Raw genomic sequence first — 16586 nt, 5'->3', positions numbered from 1 at the left:
TGCAAGTACCTGCCATCCTCCACGTCAGGCCAGTGCTTCTCCCCCTGTGAGGCTCTGCCAAGTGCCCTCCAACCTGGACAGGGTCCCATCCTTTCCTCTTGTCCCTAGCACACAATCTGTACTCGTTCATTCCACTGCTCTTCCTGGGTATCTGCTCCAGGCCAGATCCCATGCTGGGTGCCGGGGGGAGCCCCTCGGCGAACCAGCTCCTACTTTGTCCACTGCCAGGAAGGAATGTCCTTCCTCCTCTGTTCCTCCTGACAAAAGCCCATCAACGTTTCAGGGCCCCCCTCAAGCCCCTCTTTCCCGAGGAGCCCTCCCTGACTCCTCCAAGCAGAGCTCTTCCCTACCTGCTCTGGATCGGCCCCATCCCCATGCCTGACACAGTGTCCCGAGACGGGGACGGTATCAGCTTCAGCTCTGTGGCCTTGGCAGCCTCACGGGGCCTGGCACAGAGGACTTGTCCAGGCAGAGTTTGGGGAATGACCGAGTGCTGAGTGAGTACGTGAAAGGTGGAGAATCACAGGAAAAGGTGGGAGTAGCTCCGTGCACGCCTCGAGCAGCCGCTCGGTTCGGCAGAGCAGGAGAAACTGAAAACAGGGGTGGCTGGTGTTCTGAAGGGCCTGTGTTCCCTTTGAAACCCCCGTGTGCGGTGCCGTGCGTGAGCGACAGGCCTCCTGCGTCCCCCGAGTCTGTGCACGCTCCGCAGTGTGCCAGCAGGGCCTCTTTGCCAGAGGACTGACCAGAGCCTAAAAACAGCATTTCTTTTAAGGTCTGTGCTGGAGCAGCTCCGAATCCAGCTCCCTGCCAGCGAGATATTGAGCCCAGCAGGACAAGAGCAGGAAATCTGATTCAGCGAGACCAGAGGAGGCATTTTCTCAGATTAGAATTCTCTGTGCCAAAGGTGGGGCGTTTATCACGGTAGGGAAGGGGAAATAAAACATAAAATATTGAAAATAAGTTATTTCCCACAAGCAAGATCCTCTGGGAGAATGGACTCGAATGGTGTCAGGGGCCATGCCGGGAGTCCCCACCCCATGGCTATAAGCGTGCTATGCCAGGAGCCGCCTGTCGTGTTGTCCCCCGTCCATCCCTAAGCACATCTGTGAACTAGGTAAATTATTAACCTGGCCATGCCGAGAAGGAAGGGATGACAGACTGAGCAGTGGCACCATAAGGACGGGTCAGGTGGACTGGGTCGGTTTTCATTATAACATGGACCTACTCTGTGGGATTCGGGCCTCTCACCGGCAAATCACCTCACTTAATCTTCTCAACAACCGTGTAAGATTGATACAGTTATTATTATCTCCAGAAAGCCAGTCCCAGAGAGGTTAAGCGACTTGCCCAAGGCCACACAGTAAGTGGCAGAGCAAGAATTCCACACCAGGTCTGTCTGACGCCGGAGACCAGGCTCTCCCCTCGCTCTGAGCCTCTCGTCAAACTCTCGTCGTCATTTCTGCCTGGTTTCCTGAGGCGTCTGGTGGTAGCTGCCAGCGGTGTGGGGCCTGTTTAGACTCCAGCAGTGTGGACAGGATGGCCGTGGAGGTCAAGGGCACTTTGTTCTGCCTCTGCTCATGGCTGCTGCCTGAATTTGGGACCTGGCTTTCTCCCCAGAATAAACCTACAGAGTCCCGGATTCCTTACCACCATGGAGTGAGGAGTGTACAAGGGACAGTGATGTTGCCCTTCTGAATGCCTGGGTACTGGGTGCTTGCCTTTTCTCACATTATCTTAACCCAGACTGATGCAGTGGGGTCTAGACCGCCGTCCTCTTCAGTAGGGTCAGGGGCCTCACCCTAATCCCCCGGCTGGTACGACGGATTCAGACTCAGAGCCCCAGCTGCTTTTCCCTTTACCTCCAGGCCCCCTGACCTTGGGGCACCTTGGCAGCAAAGGCTGCGTGCCAGCCTCCTGCACACTGGATCTGGGATCGCCCTGACCGTGTCCCTCATTTGAGCTATTGCTTTGCCACGTTGGTTTTATCGTCAGTCTGCTTGGTTCCACGTCTTCTGCAGTGTTGCGGTGCGTTTGTTGATACTGCAGAGAATTTTAAAATGTAATCAAAGTACGAAAACAGAACGTATAAAAGGGACTGCTCCCAAGGGATCGTTGATTCTATCCCACTTGAAATGCAAAGTGTGGTAGGGGATTATCATTGCCTGGGAGCCGTTGAAACTGAGTTTCTGAGGTGTTGCTCCCCATCAGCCATCCGGTTCCATGGTTACGGGTACATCCCGGCCCTCCCTGGGATGCCCCGGTCCCAAACTCCTTCTAGGTGGATCCCTGTTTGCACTCTCTTTCCGGAGAAGAGACAGTAAAATCTTTGCAGAGGGCCAGTAGGTGGGGTCTTGGCAAGATGGTGCCTTGAGGCCGGCTGGAATAAAGCAGTCAGGAAGCCCAGGAGACTGTCACTTCCCAGGCCTGCTAACCAAGGGGTTGTTCTTTCTACAGATGGGGGAAGCAGGGTGGGAGGGAAGCTTCTGCCCCAGGGCTATCTCCCAAACACCTTCAGTTGCCCAAGCCATGATGACCAGCTAAGAATTCTTCTTCCCCTGCCGCCCTTCTGTCTTTGGGAGTAAAAATCCTGAAGCCTTGGAGTTTTTTTTTTTTTTTGCCAGTCAGAACTCTGAGTTATTCTTTTATGTCCTCATTAATGCCTTCCTTCACTTATCCAACATATAACCAGGCATATCGGCTGCAAGCCCTGTCCAAGGCCCCAGGGTCACAGAGGAATAAGATATGGTCCTGCCTTCATGGCATTCTTTCCAAACCATATGGAGAGAGAAATGCTAATGGACGTAGTGTACTGGCTGGAGAGGGGCCCTAAGATGTTTGGCCGAACCAGGGCAGGCTTCTCAGAAGAGGTGACATTTCTGCTGCATCTTGAAAGATAAGTTGTATATTAGGTGGAGGCGGAGGAGGAGGGCATTCCAGGGAAGCAGAGTAACCTATGTAAGGATAGGAGAAGCTGACTCTTCAGAGAAGAGGGGGGCTAACACGGGGAGGCAAGAGGCCAGGAAGCAATTGGCAGGGCTGGGAGCCAAACCGCGGAGGTGGGCAGTGCCCAGGTCTCGGAGGAGCTTGAAATGCGTCTTGTGGGTGTCAGGGAGCCAGTGAAGATTGTATTTGAGGGAGTGGCATCCGGGAACTTTCTAGGCCACATGGGAAGGGGTGGGAGGTGGGTGAAGCAGGGATGCTGCTGATGAGGCCGCTAACTCACAGTCAAGAGCTAGTGGGAGTCTGACCTAGGACCCTGCTTATGGGGGTGAAGAGGAGGGAAAGGTTTGAGAGAGATCCGGGAGACACAACCCGGTGGTCTGCTGGCTGCCCTCCGCGGGAGCTATTGAAGTTCACCTTAGAATGACCCAAGGCTAGACACAGGCTGAGCTTCTCTTCCGCCCACCAACGTGCTCTCATGAGATTTGAGGCCCAGCCCATGAGAGCGGGAGTATCTGTCGGGGTGTGCAGACCCAATGGACATCCCCCTCTGTAGCCCAGTGTGAAAGGTTCTGCCGAGGGACAGAACGGCCAGCTTGGGGGAAATAGGGTACAGTGACCTCCACCCTCTCTGTCCCGCTTTTGCCCCAAGGCTGTCTACCAGCCGCCTTTCTTTTTCCGCTCTCTCTGGGTCCTGTTACCCATACCTTATTCCACCCTCTCCCCCTTCCCGGGGCGTGGAGTGTTACGGCTCCTGCTCTCTGGGTTGCCAGCTTTCCGGTGTCCCAGGTCATCTCTGCCAAGGATGATGGACGGTATTATGCTAAACTTTACGGGCAGCCCCTTAAAATGCAAGCCTCTGCCCGTGATGGATGGAGAACATCCGGTTGTTTAGCCGACCACTTAAGGCTTGTTGCAAACCTGCAAGAACCACGCACAGGCGTCTTGTTAGGCCCGTTGCGACAAGGACCCCATAAATAAATAGCAGAGCGTGCCTTGGTGCGTCAGGGCTGGAGTATGGAAATAGAGGCACCGTATAAATAATACATATTTACAAAATAAATACATCAGTATGTTAGTATATGCAGCCATAACCAAATCACCCAGCGTAACAACCCGAAAAGCTCCGAGGGTCGGCCACGTGATTGACTTCCATCCATCAGTGTGTATCAGTGGAAGGGAGGGGGTCCTCCTGCCCGCTGACCTCGAGGCCTTTGTATTGAGGCAAGTGGTGAGGATGCAGGTGGGCATCCTGACACGCAGCTTTCCTGCCAGGGTTTGAAACCTGCCGCGGCCGTGTGTTCCTACAGATGTCTTAAGGTCTGCCACCAGACAGAAGGCTGATTAGCACCAAGTTGCAGGATGTAATGGGTTGTGCCTACAGGAAGATGGCTGGCTGGGGTGGGGGGTGGGGGTGGAGAGGGGAGCGGATTTTCAAATTCTGCAGATTCGCTTCAGCTTACGAAGAGAACCCGTGGGTCGACGTTCCGGGTGACGCGTAGCCGAGGCCTGTAACCTTCAGCCTTTCGCCCTGAAGGTAGGGCTGGGCTTTTCAGAAGGTCGGCTCCCCATCTCTGCTGCCCCTTTCCGAGCCGTGAACCCCACTGGGCATCTGGCTCCAGCATCTGGAGCTCCGAAGAAGCGGCTGACAGAATGGCCACTGGAGCGAGCGCCCCTCCCCTCGCTCGTAATGGCACAATGCTGGATTTCAGTATTTTAAATGAAAAGTATATGCAGTTAGCTGTGCGCTGACAATGTCCTTGAGGATTTGACAGTGAGATTTTCCAGTAGTTGGTCTTCGTTAGGATCCTGGCGGTGTTTAATAAGGCAGTCGAACTGCTGGCACCTTGGGTTCCTGTTTGTTCTCCGAGGGCTCTGGGGCTGCTGCGGTAAGCACATCGACCAGAGCTGATCATTACAAGGGCGTACGCCACCATGAATAAAAATGTCACACGTTTTCCCATCTCACAGCGGTACAAAATGTCAGTCCTGTCAAACACACATTGCAGGGAGCTGTGTGCAGTCCGTACAAATTGGAGAGCCGCATATTCCCCCGGCCTTCTGATATTCTCCATTTGAAGCTGAAGAAAAACAGTTGTTAACCTATTAGCTAGGATTTTAAACTCTGCTGAGGCGGTGGAGGGGTAGACTTTGACACAGATAGAAATGTATTCCAGGGTCCAGGAATTTTAAAACCAGGTCCTCCATCCATTTGTTCCGAGGGAGGGAAAAAAAAAAAAAAAAACCTCTGTCTCCTGAACCTGACTGTCTTTCTTTAACAGACACACTGGGGAAACTTGGGGATGTTTCACATCTGGGCATCGTATTGCTTCTCACTTTCGCATTCCTCTCAAAAAGTCTCCTGCTTTTCGGCATGGCCCTGGGGCTCAACCTGTTGGACCGGGATACCTCTCGGTTGGGAGTTTTTCCTGATCAAAAGCATGCCGGAGATGCCGCCAGCCTTCTGGGCATAGCGGCTGGGGTCCGGGGACAATGACTAGTTGGTCTGGGTGAGTCAAATGCTGGGCGATGGCCTCCCTGATCATTTGGTCCCGGTTCCACAGTCTTGGGCAAGCAAATACTTTGCACTTAACCACGCGCCGGCCTTGTGCCCAGAGCCGGTGGTCCAGGTGTGAACAGGACGCGGTGCCACCTGTGAGGGGCCCAGTGTCATCAGCAGAGGGACAGAAGAAAGAAGCCCGGCCCCGTGGAGCCAGGAAGAGACAGGTGGCTTCCAGGGAAGGGGCGGGGGCCTGAGGGATGAGAAGGATCCATCGGGGAGGCAAGAGCAAAAGGGGCACACAAGATGAGCATTTGACCGCGAAGACGGGTGGCCCAGGACGGACAGGGCGGGGTCTGTTTGGGGCTAGACAGAAGGGGCTGCTTGTTGTGGGGTGAGTCATGGGGCTGGTGGGGGCAGGGCTGGCCCTGGACAGCCTGCTAAGGACAGTCTGTGGGGCTGGCCCAGCTCCCCTAGGCGGCGAGCCGGACCAGGGAGAGCAGTGGAGAGGCTTTCGTGACATCAGGCTCTCTATCCAGAGGATGCCATGCAGTTCTAGCTGTACAACTGCAAAATCAGGAGAAGATTTTTATTTTAATTTGCTAGTGGCGTACCGCTTGGGGTGGACATCATTCCGGAGATGATAAATTAGCCTCGGTTTTGCTGAGCTGGCCCTGGCCCTTAAATGCACTGAGCAAACCCTCACCGAGTCAGGGCACAGGCCCGGTGAAATGCAGGTGGCTGCAGAGGTGAACGCTTCTGTGTGGTCAGAACAGACGTAGCAGGGCCAAAAGCTCAAAGGATAGTGTGGGAGATCTCCCCAGGGAGAGGAGAGCACCCTTGGCCTTGAGGGGATACGTTTCTGCATCTTCCTTCTGCTAGTTGGATATCGGGTCTGATGGAAGGAATGTGGGCTTCTTTGGAGTCAGACATACCTACCTGGGCTTGGATCCTGGCTCTGCCACCTGTTAGCTGTGAGGTCTGGCCTGGGCAAGTCACTGAGCCATGCGGCCTCAGTTTCTTCATCTACCAAATGGGGATTTTTCCCCACTTTTCCCTTCCCTGCAGGGTTGTTGATGTCATTAGGGGCCTTACGTGTAACGCTCCTAGCACAGGCCCCGGTATGTAGCAAGGGCCAAGAAAACAGTAGCCCGTGTTGATATCGCGGGACTTTTGTCTCCCGACATCTGGAAGCCCCTCCCCATGACCCCCCCACCTCCTGGGAATGTCACCCAGGCACCCTTGATGGCATCCCCGATGGCTACCCTGGTGTGGGTAGCAGCGAAGCACCCGCCTCCTGCTTCTGTCTGGGCAGAGAATGGTACGCGTCAGCAAAGCTCCCTGCCCAGCCACCAGCCGCATCTGGTGCCCGACCTCCGGCCACCAATGGGATGCCACCTATTCAGACCGAGCAGCTGCACCTGACTAAAAACAAAAGGCACCCCTCCCCCACCCCACTGCCGGCCCTCCTCTCTACCCCCGCCTCTGTCCCCCAAGCGGCTGGGGTCACCCGGCCCCCTCGCAGCCTTCCTCACAGCTGCCTCGCCGCTTTTGTTCAGCATGTGAACTTCCCCATCAGCCAAGCTCCTTGCACGGGAGGTAATCAGGGATCTTGACAAGGCTTCAAACCACAAATGCCACTACAAATTAACCAGCACCACTACAAAATACTACTCCTGTCAACATCAGGGAGGAACGCACCGCTCTTCGGGACCGGGCTGAGATGTCTTTCAGCTCCACACTCACTGCAGAGAAAGTGCCCAGGACCAACCTGAGAGAATGGCCTCGCAAGGTGACCTGTTGAGGGGACCGTAACCTAAGCATCCCCTTTCCGGAGATGATGGCTTACAGACCTAGTGGCAGGTGCCACGGCTTCTCTCAGAGGACCACCTTTGGTCCTGAGTGTCCCCTCACAGATGATGCCTCGGGACGGCAAGTCACGGCATGTCGAGACCCTCCTCTGCCCGACAACCAGCCCCACTGACTTCCTAACTATGTTGTGTGAGTTTCAGCAAGAGGCTTCAGTTTCTACGTCTATAGAACAGGGATCATGATGGAGTCTCTGTCCAGAGTTTTAGGACTGACTGGGATATTTGGAGTAACACTGGCCCATCCAGGGTGCTCCAAGAGAAGAGCCCCCCACCAGCCTCCCTTTCCCATGTACAAGCACCTCCTTGCCACCTGCTGTGGGCAGGTTGGAAACTTCATCCTCGGCCATGATGTAGAAAGTCTACCCTGTGCCGCATCTTGTAAGGAGCGTCCCTCCAAGATTACAGCCTGGAGCATGGAGGTAACTCTGCAGGTGCTCAGGGCTGGAAGGTTCTGGAATGCTGTCTAGGGGCCCAGGGCCCTGCCCAGCGCTGTCGGCACAGAGCGAGTACCCCAGGACACCAGCGCCCAGCCCCTCCAGCTGTCCTTGCTGAAACGCTGAAGCAGAGGCAGGCATTTGACCCTCCCACAGGCAGGACCAGCTCTCAAGGGTGGACGAGAGGACTGCAGGTAATGACAGGAGTTAGGAAACAGGTAGGAGCTGTGCCCAAAAGAGCTGGTTGGGCATTTCAAAGGCGACGCTCTCCGCAAAATATAGCCCCAGTACGGTCCTTTTTGGAGGCGTATCAAAAGGAACCTTCTTTTATTTCCATATCTTGCATAATAGCAGCTTTCCAGTCCCGAGGAGTACAGGAGGCCTACTCTCAGCCCAGAGGCCCTTTGTAAAGCCACAGAACGCTTTGCCTTCCTCTCCCAACCAGGGCCGTCTCATGCACAGGTCAGAGAATTGATGTGGCTACTAGCCAGGGAAATTAACCAGGTGAACTCCTTCCTCCTTAAACAGTGACAGAGTTTAATTGTGAATTTTCTCTTTCTCCCTCTCCTTCCTGGCAACATACCTGGTTGGGGCACATCCCTAGGATAGAGAAATCCCAGGCATCTATCCAGCCTCCCCTTTGGGGACGCTGGGGCAGCTTCCTTATGGGCTACACAGAGTCTGACGGGGAAGAGGCAGCTCAGAGCACCATTCGGACATAGGACCCGAGACCTCCAGCTGCCACCAGGCACATCCACTATCTCCAGCCCTCAGAAGGGGGAAGTGCGAGGGCCCTGGCTGCCTCCACACCCCAAGCTTTGTATGCACAGCCTTCTGCTTTCAGCAAAGCTCATCGATCGCGTGGGCCTCCGGCATCTCTGTTCTTATGCCTCCCTTGCCATGCCACCAGTCTCTGATTGGGGTCTGGCCTATCTCCCCACTGACTTGGACATTTCACCTTCTGTGTGGCCTTAGGTAGCACCTGTCCCTCCACTCCCTCCTGCCCCTACATTCCCAGCAGCCAAATGGCAATGCTGATTGTGACCTCGAAGCATGTTGAAGGGATAGTCCAAGATGTGTCCCCCTTGGGGACTGAGTAAATCCATGCTTTGCTTCCTAAACAGCCAGCCCCTCCCACTTAGATCACAGGACCCCTCCCTGACCCACAATTGACTTCAGATGAGCTCTCTGACCCTCTTCCGGAGGCCTGTCATCCACTGCCCTATGTGGCCCTGGGCAAGTCTTTGCTTCCCCTCATCTGTGAAATGGGGTAACGACCCTCGTTTCCATCCAGAGGATTCCCCCGGCAAGCAAGCAAGCTGGTTAGACGCCATACCACACAGGCAGGCAGTGCTCTGGCTGTGCCTACTGTGCAGGCTGCCCCCGCCACCCCGACCCCCACCAAGCACGCACTGCACCCTCTGCTCCAGGGCCGTGCCTCCAGTCAAGCATTTGCCACCCGGAGCCCTGTGCAGGGCACCCGCTCATCCATGCCGCCCAGGTAATTAAGTTGATATTCCAACACGGCTTCCCCTCCTGACCTTTTGGAAACAATGTGTTTTGCTGCATCAACAAATTAACTGCAAATCAGATGCTGTCCTCGTAAATGTGGGCTTCATAGCCAATGAGCATACTCACCTGGCTCACACGGCTGACAGATACAAACGCCAAGGGCCGGGCAGAGGCCAAAGAATTCCTCTCTTCTCTGGGACTTCCGTGTCAATCACACTTTCGGGCTTACTCTCTCACTCACTCTCTCACTCTCTTGTCTCTCTTACTCTCTCACGTTTACATCGCGCAGTAGTCAGGTGGCCGGGAGCAGTGAGTTCACAACATGGAGGCCTGGGCAGGGCCCTGTGGCTGGCGGTGGGCAGAGGGGGGGAATGCCTGTCCTTAGAAGCCCACCCATCCTCCTCCTCCCATCCAACTTCTACACCAAGGCTTTGATATGTCCCCCCAACCCCTTACCTAAATCCCTCCCAACTGCTCCCAAGAGAAAAGCCACACTCCTTAGCCTGATATTCAAGGACCTATATTATGTGACCCCCACCGACCCATCCAGGGTCCTGGCCTGACCTGTCCTCACATTTATCCTTGCTCTATCCATGTTGGGCCACTGTAGTTCCCCTGTACTGTGCACTCGAACTCTCTACCACCCCTATCCAGTAGAGAGAAGCTCCCCCTGTGGACCTCCACAACCTCCACACCCCTCTGTCCCCCCTGCATCATCACCCATTCTATCAGAGTGGGAGGCCTTGGAGGACAGGACTGTGTCGTCTTCACTGATGTGCACTGTTGGTTAAATGAATGAACAAATGAATTCATACCTCCTTTGGAAGGCACTGGAAAGACATGCTCAAGGAAGGAAGGGGAAGATGTGAGTCACTCTCTCACGCACGTTTTCTCCTAGGCACAGATCTCTAACAACAGATTCTGTCTGCAGACGGATTAGAAAAACCACATCAGAAGGGATTCCAGAGGACTTTGGAAATTTGGGTTGACAAGGGTAGTGCAATGCACTAAGAATACCTGCTTGTTTAGTTCCTGCTACTAGCTGTGTGACCTCATACCAGTCCCTTAACCTCTCTGGGCCTCCTGTTTCCTGCCACTATAGCAGAGAAATGATCCTCCTTTAACTTGCCTCACTGAGGGATATGAGTCTCAGAGGAAAGAGGAGAAGCAGAAATGCTTTGAAAGGAAAACACATCGTATAAATAAGAGAGATTATTATTAAACACCAGTCACTTTCAACAGTGCCTTGCTGACAATACACTCCCTTGGAAAACCAAGGTCTTCACATCCACGGGACCTTTCTGGGAAGACTCGTCAGTCCAACGGGGGAAGAGGGGATTGGCTGGTCCTGTTCATCATCAGGCGCTGGGCCAAAGCCCAGCCACAACTGCACTCCTGTTGTAGCATCCTTACACCAGTGCATGTGACTCAAGAGTTATTTCCATTTTGCGGAAGAGTGAACTGGGACTTGGGTTAAATAACTCACCCAAGTGGCAGAACCAGTATTGAACTCAACTGGAAAACGGCAGAGCTGACACACAAACCCACGTCTTTCTAACTCGAAGTATATCTCTTGGTTTTAGCCCAAATACTCTTTATAAACTAAGAAAGGTGTTTTTCTACGATAGGTCAAATGCCACCAGACCATACATTTCTTAAGGACAGGAACTGTATCTTACTCTCCTGAGTCTCTGGGCCCTGGCCCCAAGCAGTTGTTCCGCAAACATACGTAGGAGGAATGCTTCCACTCTGTGAGCATGAATCTGCTTCCCTGATTGGACACGACCTTCAGGAAAACAGGTGTATGTGTTGATTATCAAAACCTCCAGCCCCACCATCCCTCCTACCCTAGCCCAGCTCAGGAAGTGCCAGATGAAATGCTGAATGGAACTCTTCTTAGCAAAAGATTGCCAAAGGCCCAGCCTTTTGAACTCACTTAAGAAACAGCAGTCAGTGTAGCCGCATTTTGATCCAGCCAGGGAATTGAGGGCCGCGTACAACGTGATTTCTGTGCACAGGTGCCCGGACCTGGCTTTCTCAGTGCTCTGCTCCTTCTGATTTAAGGCTCTTCTGGTTTTGTCTCCACCTACTCCAGCGGTGGGAAGCGCATTGGTTCCAGAGTTGAGGCCTGAGACCCACTCCCAGGACTCCCCAGTACCAGTTGGGGCCACGAGCGGGTCACTTTGCCTCGCTGCAGTCTGTTTCCTTGTTCACAGATAGATATGCTCCTCATACTAGGGCCATGCGAAGAGAAGAACAAGCCGGTACCGGCCCTGGACTGGGGACTGCGGTGCAGAGAAGAACGTGAGCGGGTCTCTGCCCTTAGGGAGTAGGGGACAGGGCTCCTGGCCAGCTCTGCAGCCTCCCTGGGCCCCCGCTCACACTGCCAGAGTCCCCGTTTTCTTTTTTTCTTTGTAATGTTTATTTCCTTATCAGAGCGTGGCCAAAAGAGAGGCAGAGAGAGAATCCCAAGCAGGCTGCGCACCCTCAACGCAGAGCCCAGCGCAGGGCCCGATCCTGCGAACTAGGAGATCATGACTTGAGCCAAAACCAAGAGTCAGATGTTTAACCAACTGAGCCACCCAGGCCACCCTGCCCCCACGTTCAGTTAGTCCCCGAATCAGCTTCCGCGCACTGGGGCCACGTTCTGCAAAGTGGTGTGTTGAGTTTATCCTTCCCCGACTTCTTTTTTCACTCCCTCTTCCCACCCAGATCACCACCACTCACCCTTGTGGCCTCTTCTGATTGTCCCCAGGGCACTCAGCTCTCCCCAGCCTGTGTCCCCAGCTGCCATCCCACCCCAGCAGACTTGGGAAGTTCTTGGAGTGGTGTGTCCGCTGGTGCGTGGCCCTGTGGGAAGTGCCATATACCGCAGCAGTGGGGCCCTAACATAGGTACCACATCACCCTTTCATAGTGACTTTAAATCCCCCTGACTTACTCTGCTGGCTTCTGGGTCGGGTGTGATCGAGAGTCTACGTTCTCCCCACCATGTATAAATTCAGTTGCAAAAGGACCAGCACTTCCTGGTGACAGTCAAAGGGAAAGAAGTTAAATACGAAATCTGGAGAACGAACATTTGTCAAATCTCTGCGCGTGCCAGAAACTTTAAGCCAAGGATCTTTTGCTGAGCGCCTATTATGTACCAGCACTCAACTAGATCCCAGGATAAACAGAGAAATGACACCCTGTGTGCTGTGAATACACTGGTAGCAGGGAAGGGCAGGGAGGGACTCCTGGGGGCGGTGACACCTGAGCCAGGCATCAGAGGACAAATAGGAGGCGCCCAGGGTGAGACGCAAGGAAATGAAAAGGTGCTTCAGGCAAGGGGACCAGTATTGAAGCACTCAGGGAGAACAGGAGGGTAAGCTGAGTGGGATGGGGTAGAGGGGCTGGGGAGGGATGGGGCGGGGTGGGGGGGGGGTGGTAAACACCAGGGAGGAGACAGCAGAGGTCTGTGGGTGGTGCCCAGTGCCTGGAGGGCTTTGAACGCTGCAGGTAGATTAACAGCTGTTATAGGGAAAGTGAGTCTGTGTTCAAATAAATTGGGAGAAATAGGACATACAAGAAAAAAAGTTAATAGGGATTTGCCTGTTTAAGGTGGGTTTTTTACTGCAAGCCTTGGCAGCCTTTGCTGTGCTAACTGGCATTGTGAATCTCCAAAAGGAGCAAGGCGGTAGGCAGCATTTCCCGGACGTGTCAGGCTAGGGAACCCCCTTTTCTTCCTTCATACAGTGCATCTCCCGGGATGCACTGGGAGATGCCTTGGGAGACGCTGGCCTTCCACTGAGATGATTTAAGCTGGCAAATGACACGATTGGGCATGCATATATATATATATATGTTTTAAGTCCGCTCTGGAACAAGCGTGGAGATGGATGGGGAGGGGAGAGGCTGGAGGGGGAGAGACCTGCTAACGGTGATGGTTGCTAAAGTCTGCTGGCGGCACGGTGGGAAGATCTTGGCGAACATGTCTCACTGAATCTCCCTAACAGCCCCCTGGGGTGGGTAATCCACTACCTGCTTTTACAGATGAGGAAAGTGAGGCACAGGTGGTTATATCATGGGCCTGTGGAAATCCAAATGGTGGGGTGGGGGGCTGGGGTTCAGCCCAAGACTCTCTGACCCCAGAGGCCGCCTCCTGGGGGTTCTGCCACCCCCGCCAGCAGGGTGGCAATGACTCGGTCAGAGGCGATGAGCCACAAGGACTGTGGGCTGGAGAACTGGTCATCCAGAAGTAGAGCGGCCCAAAACAAGTGAAGCGGGGCTTGGGGGGGGGAGGCGGGGTGATGAGGAGAGGCGGGGGAAGGATGAGGCGGCAGCCTGTGCACACCGCAGGAGGCACCCCTCTCCCTGTCCTTTTACTTTCCCTTGATCAGTGTGGGCTGAGGGGCTCCATTCCCTTTTGCCCCACACTTTTCCTGTAAACATGATGGAGAAGAAATAGAGTGCAGTGGGCTGCTGGGCTCATTTCACTGGCATTTCCACCCGGGTGGCATTTCCAACCCCCGGGTGGGCTCCAGCCAGGGACAGGTCTGTGAGCACGGTTGGGCCCACGCTGCCAGCTAAACAGCACAGGGCCCAGAAAGCCTCAGTGTATCTCCAGTGTATCTCCATCCAGACATGCTCTGGACGTGCTACGGGGGGGCCCAATTCTCTACCGAGTGCCTCCGCCAACTCTCCCCTTGGGCCACTCTGACAGACCCTGTGCTGGGACCCAGGGACCCCCGAGACATGGCCCCTACTCTCCAGGAGTTGGGTCCAGAGAGTGAGCTCCAAGGCAGGTCTGGTATCCAAAGAATTTCTGCAACCAAATGAGGCTTTAACGCACCGTCCAGGAGAAACCTAGCGGGAGCCTCCCATGCAAGTCACACGTGGAATTCTAAAAATGTTTTAGTAACTACATCGAAAGAGTAGAAAGGAACACAAAATTAATCGTAATGATATTTAACCAAATAGCCAAAATGCTTTCATTTCAACACGTAATCAATATAAAAAATTGTTTAGACGCTTTACATACTTGTTTCTAACTGAGTATCTGAAAGCCAGTGTGTATTTTATACGTACGGCACATCTTAATTCAGACCTGCCACCCATGGCCATCGGCTGCCGAAGGGAGCAGTGCAGGTGTAGACTTTGTGAACCTCCTGGGTGAAGGGGGAGGAACCAGCCGGAAGCTTCCCAGGGTTTGCGGAGGGTCGTGGTTTGGTCTAGTGTGAAGGCTTCCTTTCCTTCCTCTGCCTGCCCACCCCCCACACCTGTCTGGGGCATCTACGTACGCAGGCCATTGAAAGGACAAAGTTTGACTTTCAAAATAAAGGGTCGGAAGAGACAGCCAACAAGCCTGTGCTCTGTTGGTTTTTATTCAAATCCTGATTTCAAAAGCCAAGCGTTTTGTTCCATTTTATTCGTTCATCAGACATTTTTTTTGCAGATATCCCCCCCCCCGCCCCGGGAACAGGGATGAATCCCTCAAGGAAATGAACATTTGAAAGATAGTGCAGGGGAGGGGGCGCTGGGAGGGAGACACCGGGTGATAAGTCCCAGGTAGCAGGGAGCACTGGGCAGGGGGAGCATTGAAGGCAGCCGGTGACCCACTATCGTGAATGACAAGTAGACATTTATTTGCCAGGCAGATCAGGAGGGGGTGGGTCATTCGACCCTAAGAGGCAGGCAGGAAACGAGGCATGAGAGTCCAGGGCCATTTGAGGATCTGCCCTGGTGAGCAAGGATGAAGATTGGGAGGGGTCTGTATGGGGCACAAGAGAGCCCAGGTCTTGGAATGCCAGCCCACAGCCTTGTTGAGCTGTCCCCCAAGGAGGCAGGAAGGGCAGCAGAGGTCTCGAGGTTGGGGTGCAACAAGGTCGTATTGCATTTTAGAAGATCCCCCCGGGCCCGTGTGGAGAATGGCTGGAGGAGATCCTGTTGGGAGATGATTACAGTGATCCAGGCCTCAGAAATGCATGCGCAGGGTCCAGCGACCAGTTGACATGGGAGTGAGAGAGCGGGAGGCATCGAGGACGCTTCTTGGGGTCTGGCTTGGGCGACTGGATGCGTCCTCTCGTGTGCCGTGTGTGGAAATGCATCAAACCGTCTCCATGTGTACTGATGTTTTAAGTTTCGCTTTAATGCAGCCACAAAGACTCCGTCCCACTCGCCCGCCGCCTCCCAAGATACAGCGCTCGAGGCCCGTGAGTAGCCAGTGGTTCTGCCCTCCGCCTAACACTGCCTGAGCCGTCCTCCCCGCCTGACTAAACCTCGGGAGTTTGAACTCAGCTGCCTTGCAAAACAAAACCGGGAATTGGGTTTTTCAGCTTCCCTCTCTGCGTGGCATGAACCCAAACTTGCATTTCCTGGGCTTCTGTCTCCTTTTCCCCGAACCAGTTTGACGACTTGTAGGCCAGAGCTGTAGGTAGCCGTGGGCCACCGTGTGGTGTGTTTGCCGTGTGTGCGTGTGTACATCACTTGAGCACATCTCCTAGGTTGACTCCTACTTCTAGCCAGTGAGCTTTAAAGCCCAGCTCCAACTGCCTTTCCTCACAAAGGAAGCAGAAGTCTGGCAGCAGGGGTCTCATTCCTGCCTGCTCTTGGTTTGGAAATGCGTTTGATGTCCCTTTGTGAGGGCAGAGGCTACGCCCAGAGAATCTCGAGCTAGCTCGGATGGAGACAGGGCCTCCTGTTCCAGGCCTCACGTGGAGCTCCACCTTGCCCAGTGAAGTCCCAAGTCAGGGCGACAAACCCACCGACACCTTGGAATGGGGTGGGCGAAGCAGAGAGACCTATCCGAGTTGTTTTTGTTCTTGTTTTTTTAAGTTTATTTATTTGGGGTGGGGGGAGCATGATCAGGGGAGGGGCAGAGAGAGAGGAGAGAGCAAAAATCCCAAGCAGGCTCTGCACTGCCAGCGTGGACCCCAATGCAGGGCTCTAGCTCGCAAACCATGAGATCACGACCTGAGCTGAAGTTCAGACGCTTAACCGACCGAGCCACCCAGGTGCCCCCCCGACCCAAGGTTTTTAAAGACAAATACCATGGAAAAGTATTGGATGTGGGGCCCCGTTTTCCTTAGAAGTTCAGACTTGGGCTGTGCTGAGGGGTAACCACTTCAATGGGTTCCTTCAAAGTGGAAACTTGCCAGGACCGTTTGGTGAGGCCTGTTTACCGAGAGAAGAGTTTCTATGTCTCAAAGCAGCCTCAAAGCAGCAGTCTCTGTGTTCAAAGTAGCCACCGCTCCTGCAGCCCAGCAAGAGGTCAGGTTCCCATCCAACTGCGACCAGAGTGCCCCACAAACCCACATCCCAACCCCTGCTCCCCCTTTTCCAATGCACACAT

At 54.2% G+C, this 16586-nt stretch overlaps 1 protein-coding gene across 15 annotated transcripts in view; it reads left to right on the top strand.

Annotated features, from left to right (window-relative positions):
- DENND1A (DENN domain containing 1A) overlaps window positions 1-16586 on the top strand; it is a 512085-nt gene that overhangs the window by 469141 nt on the left and 26358 nt on the right. For 12 of the 15 annotated variants that reach the window (XM_045470412.1, XM_045470408.1, XM_045470411.1 and 9 more), the window contains one exon: window positions 15391-15447. The exons of the other annotated variants lie outside the window; for them this stretch is intronic. In XM_045470412.1, coding sequence (XP_045326368.1) covers window positions 15391-15447 — 57 coding nt within the window. The remainder of the gene's footprint in view (window positions 1-15390; window positions 15448-16586) is intronic. 15 annotated transcript variants of the gene reach the window in all.

The sequence above is a fragment of the Leopardus geoffroyi genome, chromosome D4 (genome assembly GCF_018350155.1).
Source record: "Leopardus geoffroyi isolate Oge1 chromosome D4, O.geoffroyi_Oge1_pat1.0, whole genome shotgun sequence".
In the NCBI taxonomy this organism is placed as follows: Eukaryota; Metazoa; Chordata; class Mammalia; order Carnivora; family Felidae; genus Leopardus; species Leopardus geoffroyi.
Note: the sequence above shows the minus strand (reverse complement) of the source record. Positions and strands in the feature narration are given on the sequence as shown.